The sequence below is a fragment of the Hyperolius riggenbachi genome, chromosome 8 (assembly GCF_040937935.1).
Source record: "Hyperolius riggenbachi isolate aHypRig1 chromosome 8, aHypRig1.pri, whole genome shotgun sequence".
Taxonomy (NCBI): domain Eukaryota; kingdom Metazoa; phylum Chordata; class Amphibia; order Anura; family Hyperoliidae; genus Hyperolius; species Hyperolius riggenbachi.
The window spans coordinates 52,518,818-52,536,629 of NC_090653.1; the positions used below are offsets into that span (position 1 = coordinate 52,518,818).

Here is a 17,812-nt window from a genome sequence, read left to right on the forward strand (position 1 = left end):
TGCTGGTGCGGAAGCAAGTAAATTAATTGATGGGACTGAAGCAGAAAAGTGTGGTTCTTTAAGTAGAACACATACCTCCATTTCTGAGTCCAGCCTAAACATTGGCATGAATATGGGCCTCCAGGACTGGAGTTCCACACCTGTGCTCTAAGCCATGAGTATAACCACATTTACAATCATTCACAAAGATCATCAGAAAACCTTCAGAAACAGAAATAAAACCGTAGGTAAGCAAATGACGGATTGGAACAGAAAGAGCAGAAAACGGACATTCTCACCGTGAACGCTCTCACTGAAACTGCCCATTGTGGTGGCGGCTGGTTTTGTTCTCTGGTTGGTACTCTGTAGGGTGGCCGTTTCAGTAGGTATAGGAACCTCCTCCCATGGCTCTGGCTCCTCCTGTGGACTTGGCTCCTCTGGTTCTGATGAGTCCAAAACATCTGTACATACAAAATCCAACATAATGGCTCTCATGAGATTAGGCAAAATAAGGCATTAAAGTGAACCTTAAGCCAGAAAAAAAAATGAGTTTTACTCACCTGGGGCTTCTACCAGCCCCCTGCAGCAGTCCTGTGCCCTCGCAGTCACTCACTAATCTTCTGGTCCCCCGCTGCCAGCTAGTTTCATTTTTGCCGACAGGATCGTCAGGACTGGCCACGCGTATCTTTTTCCGCATTCCCGACTGTAATTAGCGCTATTGCGGGCCACAACACATACAAAAATACGCGTAATGCGGCAACGCGTATTTTTGTATGTGTTGCGGCCCGCAATAGCGCTAATTACAGTCGGGAATGCGGAAAAAGCTACGTGTGGCCAGTCCTGACGGGCCCTTCGGCAAAAACGAAACTAGCTGGCAGCGGGGGACCAGAGGATTAGTAAGTGGCTGCGAGGGCACAGGACTGCTTCAGGGGGCTGGTAGAAGCCCCAGGTGAGTAAAACTAATTTTTTTTTCTGGCTTAAATGTCTCTTTAAAGTTAGCGTACCTAGAAACACTGAAGCGAAAAAAAATATTATGATATAATGATTTGTATGTGTAGTACAGCTAAAAAATAAAACATTAGGAGCAGAGACATACAGTAAGTCTAATATTGTTTCCAGTACAGGAAGAGTTAAGAAACTCAAGTTTTTATCTATGCAAAAGAGCCATTGAGCTCCAGGACTTTCAAAGTCCCAGAGAGCTCTGTCTTCTGAAACTTATTATCTCAGTTGTCAATCACTGTATTTTCTTTTTCTCTCCAGAGGACAGGTCAATAGATCACAAGACTGCTCTGTAAAAACATTTAGAATGCTGAGTAGTGTGTATACTGCAAATATTAGAGAATGATGCAATGTTATAAAAAACACTATATAACTGAAAATAAAAATATGAGCATATTTTCTTTGCTACTTATCTTCTAGTAATTATCCGCACTATAGAACCAATGCATTATATCATTTATTTATTTTTTTTGCTTCAGTGTCTCTTTAAGTGTGCTTAAAATATCTGAAAGCAAACCTGAAGTAAAAATATAGTTATGAGAACTAAATATTTGGATCTGTAGAACTAATCCTACATGGAACTTTCCCAGAGTCCCTTATTCTTTTTTAAAATCTAGTCTGCAAGTTTGAGCCGGGGATGACGTCACTCTGACATAGCTGCTGTTTACTGAGCTCCCACAGAGAGAACTGATGACCTCCTGAACTTTCCATCACTGTCCTGCTATCCTAGGTGTCTGCACATCAATGCAGACATTTATCACTTATAATTATTTTGTTTTTTACGTGCTGCAACCTGCAAGGATAAAGACCTGGTTTATTAACCCTAGTAATAAAAAAAGAAAAAAAAAAACCATAGGCAACTTCGATAGGATCCGGAGGCTTCCCCCACCCCAGGTGAGTACCCCCCCCTAGGGGAACTTTTTTTAGTTACAGATTTTCTTTAAAAGGCATTTTATTGATAAAGTTTACCTACAATGTCTGCAGGAGATCTACAACAGATAGTAAAACACATACTGACCAGAAAGGAAGGAAATTTCACTGAAGAGCAGCCATTGGCTGGAGAAGTAGTAGTGACAGCGCAGGATTCGTCCCAGTCTTCCAGCCAATGGGATGGTGATAGTGCGGGCACTCGGGTCCCGGACATCTGGGTCCAGAGACAAGCTGACGGGCTGCAGGTCCCACGGGGTGTGCAAGGTGCGCTTAAAGTAACAGTCCACACGGCGGAATATCTGCACCCCCCGAGCCCGCATGTTATTACAGTGCACCTGAATACAGGGAGACAGAACTATCATTAAACAGCGGCTACTGTGGTTTGCTATCCTGTGAATTATAAAAAGCACCAATATTCATTGCATGCTCTGTATACAATTGTGAAATAATCAGAAGACGTTATCTTAACCACTTGCCGGCTGTGTCACGCTAATGGGCGTGGCCGCGGCGGCATCCCCAGGACCGCCTAACGCCGATCTGGGGCGTGCTTTGCGGAGATCGCGCGTGTCCCGAAGCTTGCTCCGCCTTCAGTCTCCCAGCCGTCTTTTATTGCTGTACAGCGCTGCGGTCTAAGGCAGTGCTGTACTGGGGACAGCCGTGTGACACGGCTGTCCCCTCCAGAAGCAAGAAAGTGATCGGCTGTCGTAGGCTGAAGCCTATGACAGCTGATCACGCTGATTGGCTGGCGGGGGGGAGGGATCTCTCTCTCTCTCTCTCTCTCTCTCTCTCTCTCTCTCTCTCTCTCTCTCTCTCTATATATATATATAAATAGGTATATTAATTTAAAAAAATAATCAAACAAATATTTATAAAAAAAAATAAACATCTGGGTGGCGATCAGATCCCACCAACAGAAAGCTGGGGAGAAAAGGGGGGGAGGGGGAATCACTTGTGTGCTGAGTTGGACGGCCCTGCAGCGAGGCCTTAAAGCTGCAGTGGCCTATTAAGTGAAGAATGGCCTGGTCTTTAGGGGGGTCACTGTGGTCCCTCTTGAGGCACCATTTTTAGCACCCAGGCCATCTCAATAGCACATTTACTATGCATGCTAACAAAGTGGCTCATTAATAATTTTTTAATTAAAAGTATAGCAGACAAGTTTATTATCCTACTTTCTCCTACGTCCTAAGCCTGCCGGACCGCAGAAATGTCAGGCACATGAGGGCTGCGTAATTATTTTATTGCACACATTAGCACAAAACAAAGAAAAGTTTTAATCAGGGGGTGGAATTTGCATACATACTAGTGAATTATTAAGCGTATTATCTGCATTAAATCATTCCTACGCTGCACAGAGCACTTACCCTCATATACGTAAAAGAACGCAGGGCATCAAAATCAAATTCCATTTCCAGATACCCAGTTTGGAAACTTCCGTTATTCCAGCCAACATAGTCATAGCCGGGCCAGACATCCTGTTCCTTTTGTTGGAGAAAGTCATCTGCCCCAATCACACCATCTGTAAGTTGTCCCAGACCCCCGTAATACAGCCTGAAGACAGAAAATAGGAGTAATATTAGAGAAAAAGTAAAAATACAATGCAGCAAAGATGGCTAAAAAGTTAGTGAAGTGGAGTTTGCATTATTGCAGCCACAGCATGAAATCTATTGAAAAATCCATTGATCCACAGCATTGCACTGTTCGATTCAGTGCAAGGCTATGGGCCACTGATGGACTGCCGCTACTGCCCCCGACAGATTCGTATCTTCCATCCAGTACAATCAATACTTCCTATCGAGTTTAAGCCAAAATCGTTCAGAAATCGTTCAACCAAATACCTTCGTGGCACTGACTCCCAGCAGATTAGACCACATCGATAGAATCTGATGGGAAAATCGCTGTGTGTATGACCTGCTTTAGCATAGGGACCCACATGTAAACAATTCTTTAAACACATTATTTACATGAGCTCTAATCCTACACGAAAGTGGTAAGATTGCACAGACAAGATTGTATAAGAGGGATTATACTCCTAAAACTAAAATTACTGCTAACTACTCTTAGGCCTGGTGCACACCAAAAACCGCTAGCAGATCCGCAAAATGCTAGCAGATTTTGAAACGCTTTTTCTTATTTTTCTGTAGCGTTTCAGCTAGCATTTTGCGGTTTTGTGAAGCATTTTTGGTGTAGTAGATTTCATGTATTGTTACAGTAAAGCTGTTACTGAACAGCTACTGTAACAAAAGACGCCTGGCAAACCGCTCTGAAGTGCCGTTTTTCAGAGCGGTTTGCGTTTTTCCTATACTTAACATTGAGGCAGAAATGCCTCCGCAATTCAAAATCTGCAGCAGCCCGGGAGTATGCGTTTCTGCAAAACGCCTCCCGCTCTGGTGTGCACCAGCCCATTGACATACATTACCCAAGCGTATCCGCAGCCGCAAGCGGATCGCAAAACGCAGCCGAACCGCTCTGGTGTGCACTAGGCCGTAGGCACATAAAATACCATTTCCAATAACAATTTCCCCTTGAGTGTAAAAACGTTTACTTTAAAAATCGGAATCAATTTTATTCGACCAAATAGCTTTGCACTTACAAGGAATTTGACTTGGCAATTGCTTAACGGACACAGACAAAACAATACAAGGACAGAAAGTATAGACATTACAAGTTAAGAACAGTATATAAGTTAAAGTGGAAGTAAACAGGGTAAGAAGTGAACATTTTCAGTTCTATGCTGTAATGCTTTCAGGTCCTAGAAGTTCTATTGTGGTTGTGCAGAAACTGGTCTGAGTGTATTAAGTGATAAAGATGCTAATCCTGCATTCAAAACTTGCAAAACTTTTTCTGCTGTTATGGTTTGGAGTTATCACATACTTTAGGAGCACTGGCCTTAGTGCCAAACAGTGCCAAAGAGTTGAATGATGGGAGTTCTTTTTATCTATAATATTACATAGTTACATAGTTATTTTGGTTGAAAAAAGACATACGTCCATCGAGTTCAACCAGTATAAAGTACAACACCAGCCTGCTCACTCACATATCCCTGTTGATCCAGAGGAAGGCGAAAAAAACCTTACAAGGCATGGTCCAATTAGCCCCTAAAGGGAAAAATTCCTTCCCGACTCCAGATGGCAATCAGATAAAATCCCTGGATCAACATCATTAGGCATTACCTAGTAATTGTAGCCATGGATGTCTTTCAACGCAAGGAAAGCATCTAAGCCCCCTTTAAATGCAGGTTTAGAGTTTGCCATAACGACTTCCTGTGGCAATGCATTCCACATCTTAATCACTCTAACTGTAAAGAGCCCTTTCCTAAATAAATGGCTAAAACGTTTTTCCTCCATGCGCAGATCATGTCCTCTAGTCCTTTGAGAAGGCCTAGGGACAAAAAGCTCATCCGCCAAGCTATTATATTGCCCTTTGATGTATTTATACATGTTAATTAGATCCCCTCTAAGGCGTCTTTTCTCTAGACTAAATAAACCCAGTTTATCTAACCTTTCTTCATAAGTGAGACCTTCCTTCCCACGTATCAATTTTGTTGCTCGTCTCTGCACCTGCTCTAAAACTGCAATATCTTTTTTGTAATGTGGTGCCCAGAACTGAATTCCATATTCCAGATGTGGCCTTACTAGAGAGTTAAACAGGGGCAATATTATGCTAGCATCTCGAGTTTTTATTTCCCTTTTAATGCATCCCAAAATTTTGTTCGCTTTAGCTGCAGCTGCTTGGCATTGAGTACGATTATTTTACTTGTTGTCAATGAGTACTCCTAAGTCCTTCTCCAAGTTTGATGTCCCCAACTGTATCCCATTTATTTTGTATGGTGCTAGACCATTAGTACGTCCAAAATGCATGACCTTACATTTGTCAACATTGAACTTCATCTGCCATGTATGTGCCCATATAGCCATCCTATCCAGATCCTGTTGCAATATGACACTATCTTCCTGAGAGTTGATGATTCTGCACAATTTTGTATCATCTGCAAAAATAGCAACATTGCTCACTACTGCATCTACTAGGTCATTAATAAATAAATTGAAGAGCACTGGATCTAGAACAGAGCCCTGTGGGACCCCACTGCTAACAGTCTCCCATTTTGAGTACGATCCATTGACCACAACTCTTTGTTTTCTGTCCATTAGCCAGTTCCCTATCCATGAACACAGACTCTTCCCCAGTCCTTACATCCTCAACTTTTGCACCAGACTTTTGTGGGGAACAGTATCGAAGGCCTTTGCAAAGTCCAAGTATATCACATCTACAGCATTCCCAATATCCATATTAGCATTCACTACCTCATAAAAGCTGAGCATGTTAGTCAAACAGGACCTGTCTTTAGTAAACCCATGTTGATGCTGAGAAATAGGATTATTTTCTACTATGAAGTCATGTATAGTATCTCTTAGTAACCCCTCAAATAGTTTGCATACAACTGCTGTTAAGCTTACAGGTCTATAATTTCCTGGATCAGATTTTTTGCCCTTCTTAAATAATGGGAAAACGTGGGCTGTACGCCAATCCACTGGGACTCTGCCAGTTGCAAGAGAGTCACAAAAGATAAGATAAAGGGGTTTATCTATAACTGAACTTAATTCCCTTAGGACCCGAGGATGCATGCCATCCGGGCCAGGTGCCTTGTCTATTTTTAATTTATTTAGTCTTGCCTTCACTTCTTCCTGCGTTAAGTATTTAATATTACAGTTAGAAGATTGAGACTCTTCCGCCTCTGTAGTTTGCAACAGTGCTGTTTCTTTTGTGAAGACAGAAGCAAAGAAAGCATTTAATAACTCTGCCTTACCTTGGTCATCCACCATTGAGTTCCCACCCTCATCCTTTAGGAGTCCTATACAGTCAACCTTTCTTTTTTTAGAGTTAATGTACTTGTAAAACTTTTTTGGGTTAGATTTGATATCCTTAGCGATTTGTTTTTCAGCTTCAATCTTTGCCTGCCTAATTTCTTTTTTACAATTTTTATTGCACTCCTTATAATTGCTTAGTGCAGCCTCGGTCCCCTCATAGGCATTCTTTTTCCTCTTCATTTTATCTTTAACCTTTCTATTCATCCATAGAGGCCTTTTTTTTATTCCTAGACATTTTGTTTCCATATGGGATATACATACTACAGTATTGATTGAGTATAAGTTTAAAAGCTTGCCATTTCCCTTCAGTGTCTTCCCCTTGTAGTACATTATCCCAGTTCACCAAACTTAGTGCCTGCCTCATTTCTTTGAACTTTGCTTTTCTAAAATTCATAGTTTTAGTGGTCCCGCTGCCCCGTGGCCTATCAGTCACCAGATCAAACGTTATCATGTTGTGATTACTATTTCCCAAATGTTCTTGAACCTGCACATTTGATACATTATCTGGTCTATTAGAAATGATCAGATCCAGTAACGCATTCCCCCTAGTTGGTTCAGTTACCATTTGAGTCAAGTAATTGTTCTGTAGTGCTGCCAGAAATCTGCTGCTTTTACCAGAATGGGTAGCCTCAATACTCCAGTCAATGTCTGGAAAGTTGAAGTCGCCCATAATTATGACCTCATTTTTACCTGCAGCTTTTTCAATCTGCTGTAGTAATCGCAGTTCTGCAGCTTCATTAATAAGAGGTGGCCTGTAGCATACCCTAATAAGCAATTGGCAACTTTTATTTCCACCATGAATATTTACCCAAACGGACTCCACATCTTCGCAATCTTCCTCCATCTCATCGTTGAGGACAGCTGTAAGAGAATTCTTAACAAAGAGACAAACCCCTCTTCCATTTATGCCTAGCTGCTTATCTGAAACACCTCTGCTCACTTGTGTTTACAAGCAAGGCTGAGGTGAGGTGATTGGAGGATAACACAGTGTAGTCCCTAGTATACACCTCAGTGGGAGTGTCTGAAGACTCTGGGAGGAGGGCAGCTAATGCATACACAATGAGCAAGAGAAGGGAGGGGGGAAAACAAGAGTCAGGGAGGTAATGATGTCAGCATTAGCTTGGCAAAATGGCCACTGCCTAGAATAGGATTTTCTGCTTTTCCTTTATAAAATTCACAGGAATCAGTACGTGGATAGCAAAATACATCTGTTATGCAAGTAGAAGTAGTATTTATCTACTTATATATGTGTTTTTTATTTCTAGGTTAGCATGGGTGTCACTTGTTCTTTAAAAAGCTGTTCCTGTGCCTGGAAGTTTTTCGTTGCGACTGACCGGTATCTCACTGCTTAAAGGGAACCTTAAGTCAAAAATAAAAAATGAGTTTTACTCACCTGGGGCTTCCCTCAGCCCCCTGCAGCTGATCGGTGCCCACGTAGAGTCGCTCTGATGCTCCTGGACCCGCTGGCGGCTACTTCCGGTTTCGCCCTCCCCGGCCGTCAGGCTGGGAACGCGAGTGATTCCCAGCTACAATAGCACCCCCTATACTGCTATTGCGTCCTTCCTTGCCGCAATAGCAGTATAGGGGGTGCTATTGTAGCTGGGAACGCGAAGAATCACTCGCGTTCCCATCCTGACGGCCGAGAACGGCAAAACCGGAAGTAGCCGCCAGTGGGTCCAGGAGCATCAGAGCGACTCTACGTGGGCACCGATCAGCTGCAGGGGGCTAAGGGAAGCCCCAGGTGAGTAAAACTCATTTTTTATTTTTGACTTAAGGTTACCTTTAAGACATAAGCTGTAAGATGAAGTGAGCTGGGTGAGAGGGGTCAGAGGCAATCTTGGTCACTCTCTTTCTGCACTTGCCAGCGTAAAGATCCTGCAGGGAAGGTTAACTACAGACAATTAATCTTTCTGCTGACCAGATGATGTGCTGCAGTCTCACCCTTTCTTGTACGGAGCATGAGCCAAAATAAGATACTCATTGCTGCATATGGAAGAAGACGCTGCAAATGGAATACTAAGGCTGTAAGTACGGAACAACACAGGGAAAGAGGAGGCTGCACAAGGATTAGGAGGGAGGTGCCACATATGGAATGGGAGCCTTAGGAAAGGTGTCCTAGAGGCAGAAAAAGTATATACCATATTTTTCGGACTATAAGACGCTCCTGACCATAAGACACACCTAGGTTTAGAGGACAAAAACCAGGGAAAAATATATACTAAACCTGGTGCATCTATGGTGAAGGGGCATCTTATGGATTATGCCCCTTTTTTTTTTACTTCATGCCCCCTTGTACCTCTTGTGTCTCCGTGTCCTCCTTTGTCCCCTTTGTGTCCTCCTGTGTCCCCTTTGTGTCTTCCTCTTTGCCCCTTTGTGTCCTCCTCTATGCCCCTTTGTGTCCCCTTTGTGTCTTCCTCTTTGCCCCTTTGTGTCCTCCTCTATGCCCCTTTGTGTCCCCATGTGTCCCCTTTGTGTCTTCCTCTTTGCCCCTTTGTGTCCTCCTCTATGCCCCTTTGTGTCCCCATGTGTCCCCTTTGTGTCTTCCTCTTTGCCCCTTTGTGTCCTCCTCTATGCCCCTTTGTGTCCCCATGTGTCCCCTTTGTGTCTTCCTCTTTGCCCCTTTGTGTCCTCCTCTATGCCCCTTTGTGTCCCCATGTGTCCCCTTTGTGTCTTCCTCTTTGCCCCTTTGTGTCCTCCTCTATGCCCCTTTGTGTCCCCCTGTGTCCTCCTCTGCATGGGCACAGTACAGGAAGTCCCTGGCATTGCAGTGGGTTGGAGGTTCGTATTGGCAGGCATTCACAAGTCAGGAACTCTCTGCATTTGGACTATAAGACACAGTGACTTTTTTCTCCCACTTTTGGGGGAGAAAAAGTGAGTCTTATAGTCCAAAAAATACATATCTGGTCTTGATGTCCTGCAGTCCACAAATAAATGATGAGAGCCCTTTTTTTAGATAAAGATCCAAAATCTTATACATATAACATTTCCTGTCAACCACTATTCACCATGAAATTCATCATACTGCAGAGCAGATATTTACCCTCCAACAATTAATCCATCGTAGGTTGAGTCATTTAGATTAACTGTCATGGAAGGGAGTTTCATTATGTTGCCGGATGGAGCAGTGTAAGAGCGGAGGCCATCTGGAAGGTAAAGAGAAGAAGTAAGAGAGAGGAAGAGTATGTTATGAGCAGAGACATTAACCCCCTTGGCGGTAACCTCGAGCCAGGATTGGGGTGAAGAAAAGATGCTGGGAGCGGTAATCCTGAGCCTCGCTCGGGGGTCGCTCAGAGTAGTTGCCAGGAGGTATATAGGTAAATCACCTCCCACAGGATCCGGACGCTCGCAGCTCTGATCCAGTCCTCGGAGGCTCTCCATCCCTCAGGCGAGAGCGTCATTTGTCACATGACAATAGACGGCGATCGCTCCATAGGGCTAGAGTGCCACCCAGAGGACAGAAGAATTGCAGCGCTGGATCCCGGGGAGATGAGTAATGTGCAGGGCTGCAGTTTGATTTTTCATTGCATTTAGGGTCTAAAAGCTTGTGAAAAAGTGCACCGCTTTTGGACCCTTAAATCATGAAACAGGTGGGGTCGGCGCACGGTGCTCACTGCCAGGCGCCGAAACCAGCCCCCCCATAGCAGCAATGTAATGCTGTGCGGGGCGCATTCAGAGCTCTGCCGGTTACAGGACCCCAATTTACATCTCTCTCTGAGTTGCGACAACTCGGAGTGGGAAGAGTATTTAACGCTGTTGGGGAGTTTTGCGGCAGCAGGGAGAGCGGTCATTCGGCTCACCCTGCGCCCAACTCACCAACAACCCATACATACATACACTAAAATCAGGAAAGAATCATACCCCCAGGGAGGTTAACTTACCCATAGCAACCAATCAGGTGTACGTTTTCAATGCTCTTATATAATCTAAAAACACTGCAGCTTGAAAGGACACCTGAAGTTAAAGAGATATGGAGGCTGCCATATTTATTTCCTTTTAAAAAATACCAGTTGCCTGGCAGTCCTGCTGATCTTTCTGGCACTCAGTAGTGTCTGAATCACACATCTGAAATAAGCATGCGGAAAATCTAGTCAAACTTCAGTCAAACGTGCTCAGGGGCTATAGTGCTGAAATGACAGGAAGGACCAAGGATCGGGAAGGCTCTATGGTATGCAGAGTCTTCCCTCTACATAGGTAAGTATCTAACCTGAAGTGAGTTAAAGAGAAACTGTAACCAAGAATTAAGCTTCATCCCAATCAGTAGCTGATACCCCCTCTCCCATGAGAAATCTTTACCTTTTCTCAAATGGATCATCAGGGGGCTCTGTATGGCTGATATTGTGGTGAAACCCCTCCCACAGTGTGATGTCATGACCATGGTTCTGACATTACACTGTGGGAGCCTTTGCATAGTGGGAAATAACAGCTGTTTACAGCTGTCTCCAACTGCCAAAAAGCAAGCTGCATCTCCTTCCACTGACATCACCTGCCAGCAGTAAAAATGTCACCATGTGATAAATGTCAGAATGTTAATCAGGGAGAGGAAAGATTTTACAATGGGCAAATATTGACTAAATCATTTATACATAATTACTGTAAAAAAGGAAGTATTTTTTTTATTACATTATTTCCTATTTAACTCATTTTAAGAGAGTGAATGGGACGGGGAAGAGAAGAACGATAGGTGGGGATATCAGGGCAAGCCTGCCTCTTCAAGGAGAGAAATGGACAACACACACAGGGGTGTGGATCCAGCATCATACGTCTGTGAGTACTTTAGGTGGCTTTGCCTCGGTCAGGTATACTTTAAGAACTCAGCCCAGTTTTTACACATAAAATTACAGCAGTCCTTCAGTATCCGGCAACAGCGAGGAACGCCTGATGCCGGATACATGTGCTTGCCGGTTGCTTGAGCAACTGCCCGAAAAAGTACAAACCTCCCCCCAAATACTCACTGAGCCTCCAGTGAAGTCTTGCAGCCTTCCTGCAGCTCTAAGTTAGCGGGCTAGGGGCTGCAGGAAGGATACAAGACATCGCTGGAGGTTCAGTGAGTATTTTAATGTCTCCAAACCCACCCAAAAAACAGTCTGCGTTATCCCTCAGGCATGCCAGTTAGTTGAGACTTCCTGATAACAGGGACTTGCTGTACCATTCACCATTACAGCCAGGGATAGGAAAAGTACTAGATGGTCACCTGATGGGCTTTTGCATTATTGCTTACCTTGCCAGGTACAGCCGTACAGCTCGACTCTCAGGCAAACGCTCATGACTCGGTCAGCCATGGGGTAGAAACGGACGTAGCGGGCAATAAGTGGAGGCCCAAGGTCCTTCAAAACGAGGTCACGGGTGTTTTCATTACCCACGATTACCTGTGTGGAGGACAAAAACCACACCCAGAGTGTCAAATGTTACCAAACCGTTTAGGACTTCTCAATTCTCTAGAGCAGATTGTCAAATGAAAGTATTTCATGGATTATTGATGTCTAAACAGAAATGTTTAATATAAGTAAAAACATATATCCAGACATATCGCCTCTAGTTAGGACATTTAAATAAGTAATTTAAGGAAAGGGAGGTGCTAAAGGGGGTGTGGCCAGAAAAAATAGCAAACATCAGTAACCCTTTGCACTCTCGCATGCAAATGTTCAAACAAATGCATTCACAGATTCACTCATCCAGGCACCACTGTTATCTCTACAGCTACGTTTAAAGCCGTGCACTCCCTCCTTCCCCTGTATGTGTTTTTGGTCAGCATGATCACAGCTTATGCTGGTGTATGTGCATGGTGTGCATGGATACATTACGTTAGCTCCCTTGTGCGATTGGTAAGATGCGCTATCTGTCCCAGGAGAGGACGTCAGGATGTGTGCTCCTAATCCCTAGATAGGTTTGATGCAATGAATGTTTGCATGTTTGCACTATGCATGTTACAGGGCCAGAGTAAGGACACCTACGTTTACCTGGGTACTTCTGCGCAGTATAGGTGACTAAGCAAAATAATACATTCTTCTGTGAACTAAGACCCCGGCTTTTAACTTAGCTGTAGGGATAACAGTGGTGCCTGGATGAGTGAATCTGTGAATGCATTTGTTTGAACATTTGCATGCGAGTGTGTGGAGGGTTAGGGCCCGATTCCACTATCGCGGTTTCCGACGCGAATCCGCGAAGTTTCCCCGCAGGCAAATTGCGCGGGGAAACTCTGCCATAGGGTATGACGGCGCCGCCGGCCGAATCGCTTGCGATAGCGATTCGGCCGGCACCCCCCGCAGAATTGATTCCCATAGCCGTGCATGGCACGGCAAATGGGATTCCCCTGCGATCCCGCCCACCCGCTCAGTGCCGGCGTGCGTCTGCGAGACGCACGCCGCACAAGTGGAAACGAGCCCTTACTGATTTTTGGTTTCACATAAGGTCCTTCTGACAGACAAGGCCAGGCAGATATTTCTGAGTATTTGATATCGGGATGAGTCACTTAATGGTTCACAGGTCCACTCACTCATCATGGCCTATCCAGTGGATATCCCCCTTAATGCTGGGTTTATTTGTAAATATGGTATAGACTGGGACACCTCTTGTGGCAGTTAGAAGGGTCAGACCTGTTTATATGACACCATAGCTGTCTGGGTGTAACAGAACCTGTGAAGAAGCAGTGATCACTTTGATCAGGTAGTAGATCTACAAGTCTCTGATTTGCTCATCACAATTACATGACACTTCCGTTTCTTTTCTTATCTAAAACAGGAAGTGATCACAGCAAACCAGACTTTGGGTTTGACCACAAACAATTAATGATGTGAGCGTCCAACCCAGTTTTGAATAGCACTACTCAATACGAGGAGCTGTACTGGTTAAATACTGATATACTGTAGCAAACAAATTGGTTATTAATAATTGTTTGCTACAGACTTTGGGTTTACCAGATCCCCGACCAATTAACACATTTGCTGATCAACCAGTTTAGCCGCTAGTAGCTGTGATTTGCCTGGCGCAAATTCTGTCTCCAGGGTAAAGGCTAATGAAGATATTAGTAAAATTTTGGGGTACTTACATGTTAACCCATCGTTTGGAAGCTTCTTGTTAAAATTCTGGTAACTCCCCCGGCAAGATCTAACCATTGCTGGAAAGCTGAAAGCCCTAGCTTTTTTTTGCAGTAGGTCCCGAGTCGGTGCCTTGTCATTCCCAGGTTAGGGGGTTTTGAAGGAGCAGTGTAAACTTGAGTCAGTTCTGCTGTCCTCCATGATGCTGCTGTCCCCTCCAAAAGATCATGCACCTCTCTCAATCGTAATCTGTAGCCAGGAGCGTTCTGCACTTGTGCAGTTTAAGTCTGAACTGTGCAAATGCAGAGCACGATTGAGAGAGGCACAACGACGTGCTCACTCATGCGCAGTATTCTGCGACCACAGCTAAGGTGGGGGATCTTTCGGAGGGAACATTGGCAACCTGGAGTGCAGCGGAACTAATGCAGGGGACTAAGAAGCCCCAGGTAGGTACATCTAATCTTCCTCTTGCCCTCAACTCGTATGTCTTGAAACGATTTCCAATCCTATGTCTGACAAGGTCAGGCATTGGCATTTTCCTCCATAGGTACAATGTCTGACATAGTCATACAGAGGTAAACTGGCTGCCACTAGATGGCGCTGTTGCCAGAAAAAAAAGCAGATTGATGTGTTGGACTAAATCCAACACTTTGATCGCCGCTAGCCCCATCCCCTACCTTTGTACCATGTAAAATACATATCATGTGGGCGCATCTGGGCTGATCACTAGGGGTCGCTGTTGCTGGATCTAGTCTGGTAAGCCATCTGCCTATGCGGTTCAAAGTAAGCCCCACGCAGCGTCACGTAAAAACAAAACTATGCTGGTGTGCGTGGGGGTGGACTCAAGAACGGCGATATGGGCCTTGGCCTTTCAAGTTTGAACACCCCTGTCTTATCTGATCATTTTAAAGTCCGATATTTCTGCCTTTTGACTTGGTACCTGAACACCCTGCACAATCTCACCTCGTTTCCCCAGCGGTCTTTCCAATGGGACCATTTGTAGCCATCCCGACTGTAGCGCAGCTGGTAATATCGCACAAATTCCTTGCCCTGACCCCCTCCAAAGCGGCCCTGTGTGCCAACAAGGGTCAGGAAATGCAGCTTCCTCAAATCGATTTGCAGGTATTCCTCATTGTTTGGATAGACGGGTCCCACCGGGCACCACGCGCCATCGCCTTCATTACTGTCCACCCTGCGACCCAAGAAAAGAGACCAATCAGATAACAGCGGCATCACCAGAAATCAGACAAGAAATTAATCCATAGATAAGGACTGTGGGTTCGTTCGTAACCTTAATCCATTCTTAAGTCGGAACGCTGTTCCACCTCTGTCCCCTGTGCCTCCTCTGTGCCCCCAGTGCCCCCCCCCCTGCTTCACTGTGACCCCGTTTGCCCACTTATATCTCCCTTTGTGCCCCCCTGCGCATTATTGAGCCCACCCTGCCTCATTTGTGTCCCTGAGCTTTATCGTGCCCCCCTGGTTTTGCCTCCAACTCCCCTTGTGCTCTATTGTGCCCCCCCCCCCCCCCCTGGTGTTTCCCCTGTCATCTGGCTTCTACTGACCCTGTCCTGCACACTGCAAGGCCAGACTATCGTGCAGCTGTAAGCTACTCAGGTGAGGGAGGTGAGTAGCTTACAGCTGCACAATACTCTGGGCTCACAGCACAAGGGATGGGGCAGATGGAGGCACAAGGGGGGTCCCCAACATTACGTGAAGGGATCAATGCCGCATTCGTATCAACGGGTCGTTCGTATGTCAGAGACTACCTGTATACTGCTTTTGTTTAGCATAGTGGTTTTATTTTTATTACCTAAAATACATTTAAAGGATAACTGTACACATTAATTAAGTATAGCTAACCTGCTTGACTCAAGAGCATCAAAAAAACTAAATAGGACCTCCAACCTAGGCTGCCTGGGTACAGAATTCTAGCCACTACAGCCTTGAGCCCATGCTGAATAGTGCACTGGTTAACGGCATCACCTTTGACATAGGAGACCAGGGCTCTTCCTATTCATTAAGTCAGTACGCATTCAGTAAGGAGTCCTTGGGCAAGACTCCCAAACACTTTTACTTCTTACTGAGCTGCAGTTCTCAAGCACTTTGCATCCATCAGATGAAAAGCATTATACAAATGTTGGGATTATTATTATTAATCACAGGCAGTTGTAAACAAGGGTAGCATATCCTCTCTACCCAAAGATGTAAGGGGGTGGGGCTACTGGTTGCCAGGGGTGGGGCTTCCGCTATTATCAGAGTGGGGCTTCCGGCATCCTGCACCATCCTCCTGCTTACAGTACTTACATGTAAACCCTCCAATCTCAAGAACTCAACTGGCTGGTATTGTGTAGGCGGCAGAGCCCACGCTGGCTAGCTTGGCCATACTGGGCAATACAATTTATAATTATTATCAAATCCACCGGCAGTTGTAAACAGGGGTGTCATGTCCTCTCTACCCAGAGATGTAAGGAGGCAGGGCTTCTGGTGGCAAGGGGTGGGTCTTCTGGTTTCCATGTGAGGCTTCTGCTATCATCAAAGTGGAGCTTCCAGCATCCAAGTTAATTATGTGATGTTTTCGAAAGCAGAAAAGCTGTCTATAAAATGTTTCAAAGGATAATGTAAGGAAGGGAAAAGCACAATTTAATGACTTAACACATCCCAGAGTTCCCCTTTAACCCCGCCATTTACTTTGTGTGACTGTAATGAGAGACGCTGCATGCATGTAATGAGAGAAGCTGTATGTATGGGCTTCCTGCCTTACTTATCCTGAATGCTGAACACATACTCTGATTTCCTCCCCATAAAACACAGCTGCCACTTGGGTGTGGTGAGCGGTTACCATATAAGGAGGATATACAGATAATAAAATCTATGCACTTGGTTAATGCATAACTACCATGCTGTGTCACATAATAAGCATGATTTACAACAGCTGGAAGAATATCTCATCAGATTCTAGTTCCTGTTTTTCCTTTGCAGGTTGAGGGCCCATATACACGCATGGGCGACATCACTGGGCCGAGGCTGTATAGATCCACAGTCAGCCTACAGGCTGACGATGCGTTCAGTGGCAATGTGGGGAGACTGAGGGCCAATGCAGCAGCACAGACGTGACATCACCCAGTGGGCGGGGTGAGCGATGAGAACAAAGCTATTGCCCGTTGCACGGCTGATTTGATCCCCCTGGCGGGTCGCTGGCCGGGTGGTTGTTGGGGCTGCTGTACACACACCAGACTAACGGCTGTTATTGGCCACCTCAGCTGACTTTAATTTAGTGTGTGTACCGGCCTTTAGAATATTAGCGGTGGAACCCGGCATTATTATCTTTATATCCTGATATTTTCATAAATGGGATATTGCACATGCTTATTTTTCATCACACAAGACAAGCAATCATGATAGTTTCAGCTGAAAATCTAGCATGAGTACCGGTGTCCCCCTATGTTTTTGGACTCTGTAGCGCCCACAGTAGGCTGCCTTCTGCTCATCCTCCCCCAGAAACAGCAGGCCAAGCAGTGTGTTTCTACAACTATCACCTGAAATGATCATGAACCATCATTTAGGGTGACAGCAAGCTAATGTCTGTATTCTGCTCTGCTACCTTTTCTGCATCCTTTCTCCTTTAGATGCATACATTCAGTGAGAGAGACAGAGCCTGTCATGTAAGGCTCTGTCTTAATGCTGCCAGGATCGGTGGGTCTCAAGGTTAATAACTAACTGCTGCGCACAATTGACTGGGCAGGTGAGGCTCCACCCCCTCCATCGACAAGACACTCACAACAATTTTTTCTGAAGTCTTCCGAAGCTCTCTGGCCACCCCCACCTGTGTTGCAGTGGCCAATGAAACCATGTCTGCCAAGCCGGGAGGTGGTAAGACTAGTAGAGATAAAAAACACAGGGACACCGGGAGCCCGATATCGTGTATTACCGTTGCGTAAGATGATCTATTGTAGACAAAATATACTCACAATTCTGGGTTGCTTATCTAGGCAACCACCATCAGCC

At 45.0% G+C, this 17,812-nt stretch overlaps 1 protein-coding gene across 5 annotated transcripts in view; it reads right to left on the reverse strand.

The window, feature by feature from the left end:
* DDR1 (discoidin domain receptor tyrosine kinase 1) overlaps positions 1–17,812 on the reverse strand; it is a 237,753-nt gene that overhangs the window by 27,784 nt on the left and 192,157 nt on the right. For all 5 annotated transcript variants that reach the window (XM_068250424.1, XM_068250423.1, XM_068250425.1 and 2 more), the window contains 6 exons: positions 14,771–14,999; positions 11,992–12,139; positions 9,814–9,916; positions 3,270–3,456; positions 1,997–2,243; positions 279–440 (listed from right to left, as the gene is read on the reverse strand). In XM_068250424.1, coding sequence (XP_068106525.1) covers positions 279–440; positions 1,997–2,243; positions 3,270–3,456; positions 9,814–9,916; positions 11,992–12,139; positions 14,771–14,999 — 1,076 coding nt within the window. The remainder of the gene's footprint in view (positions 1–278; positions 441–1,996; positions 2,244–3,269; positions 3,457–9,813; positions 9,917–11,991; positions 12,140–14,770; positions 15,000–17,812) is intronic.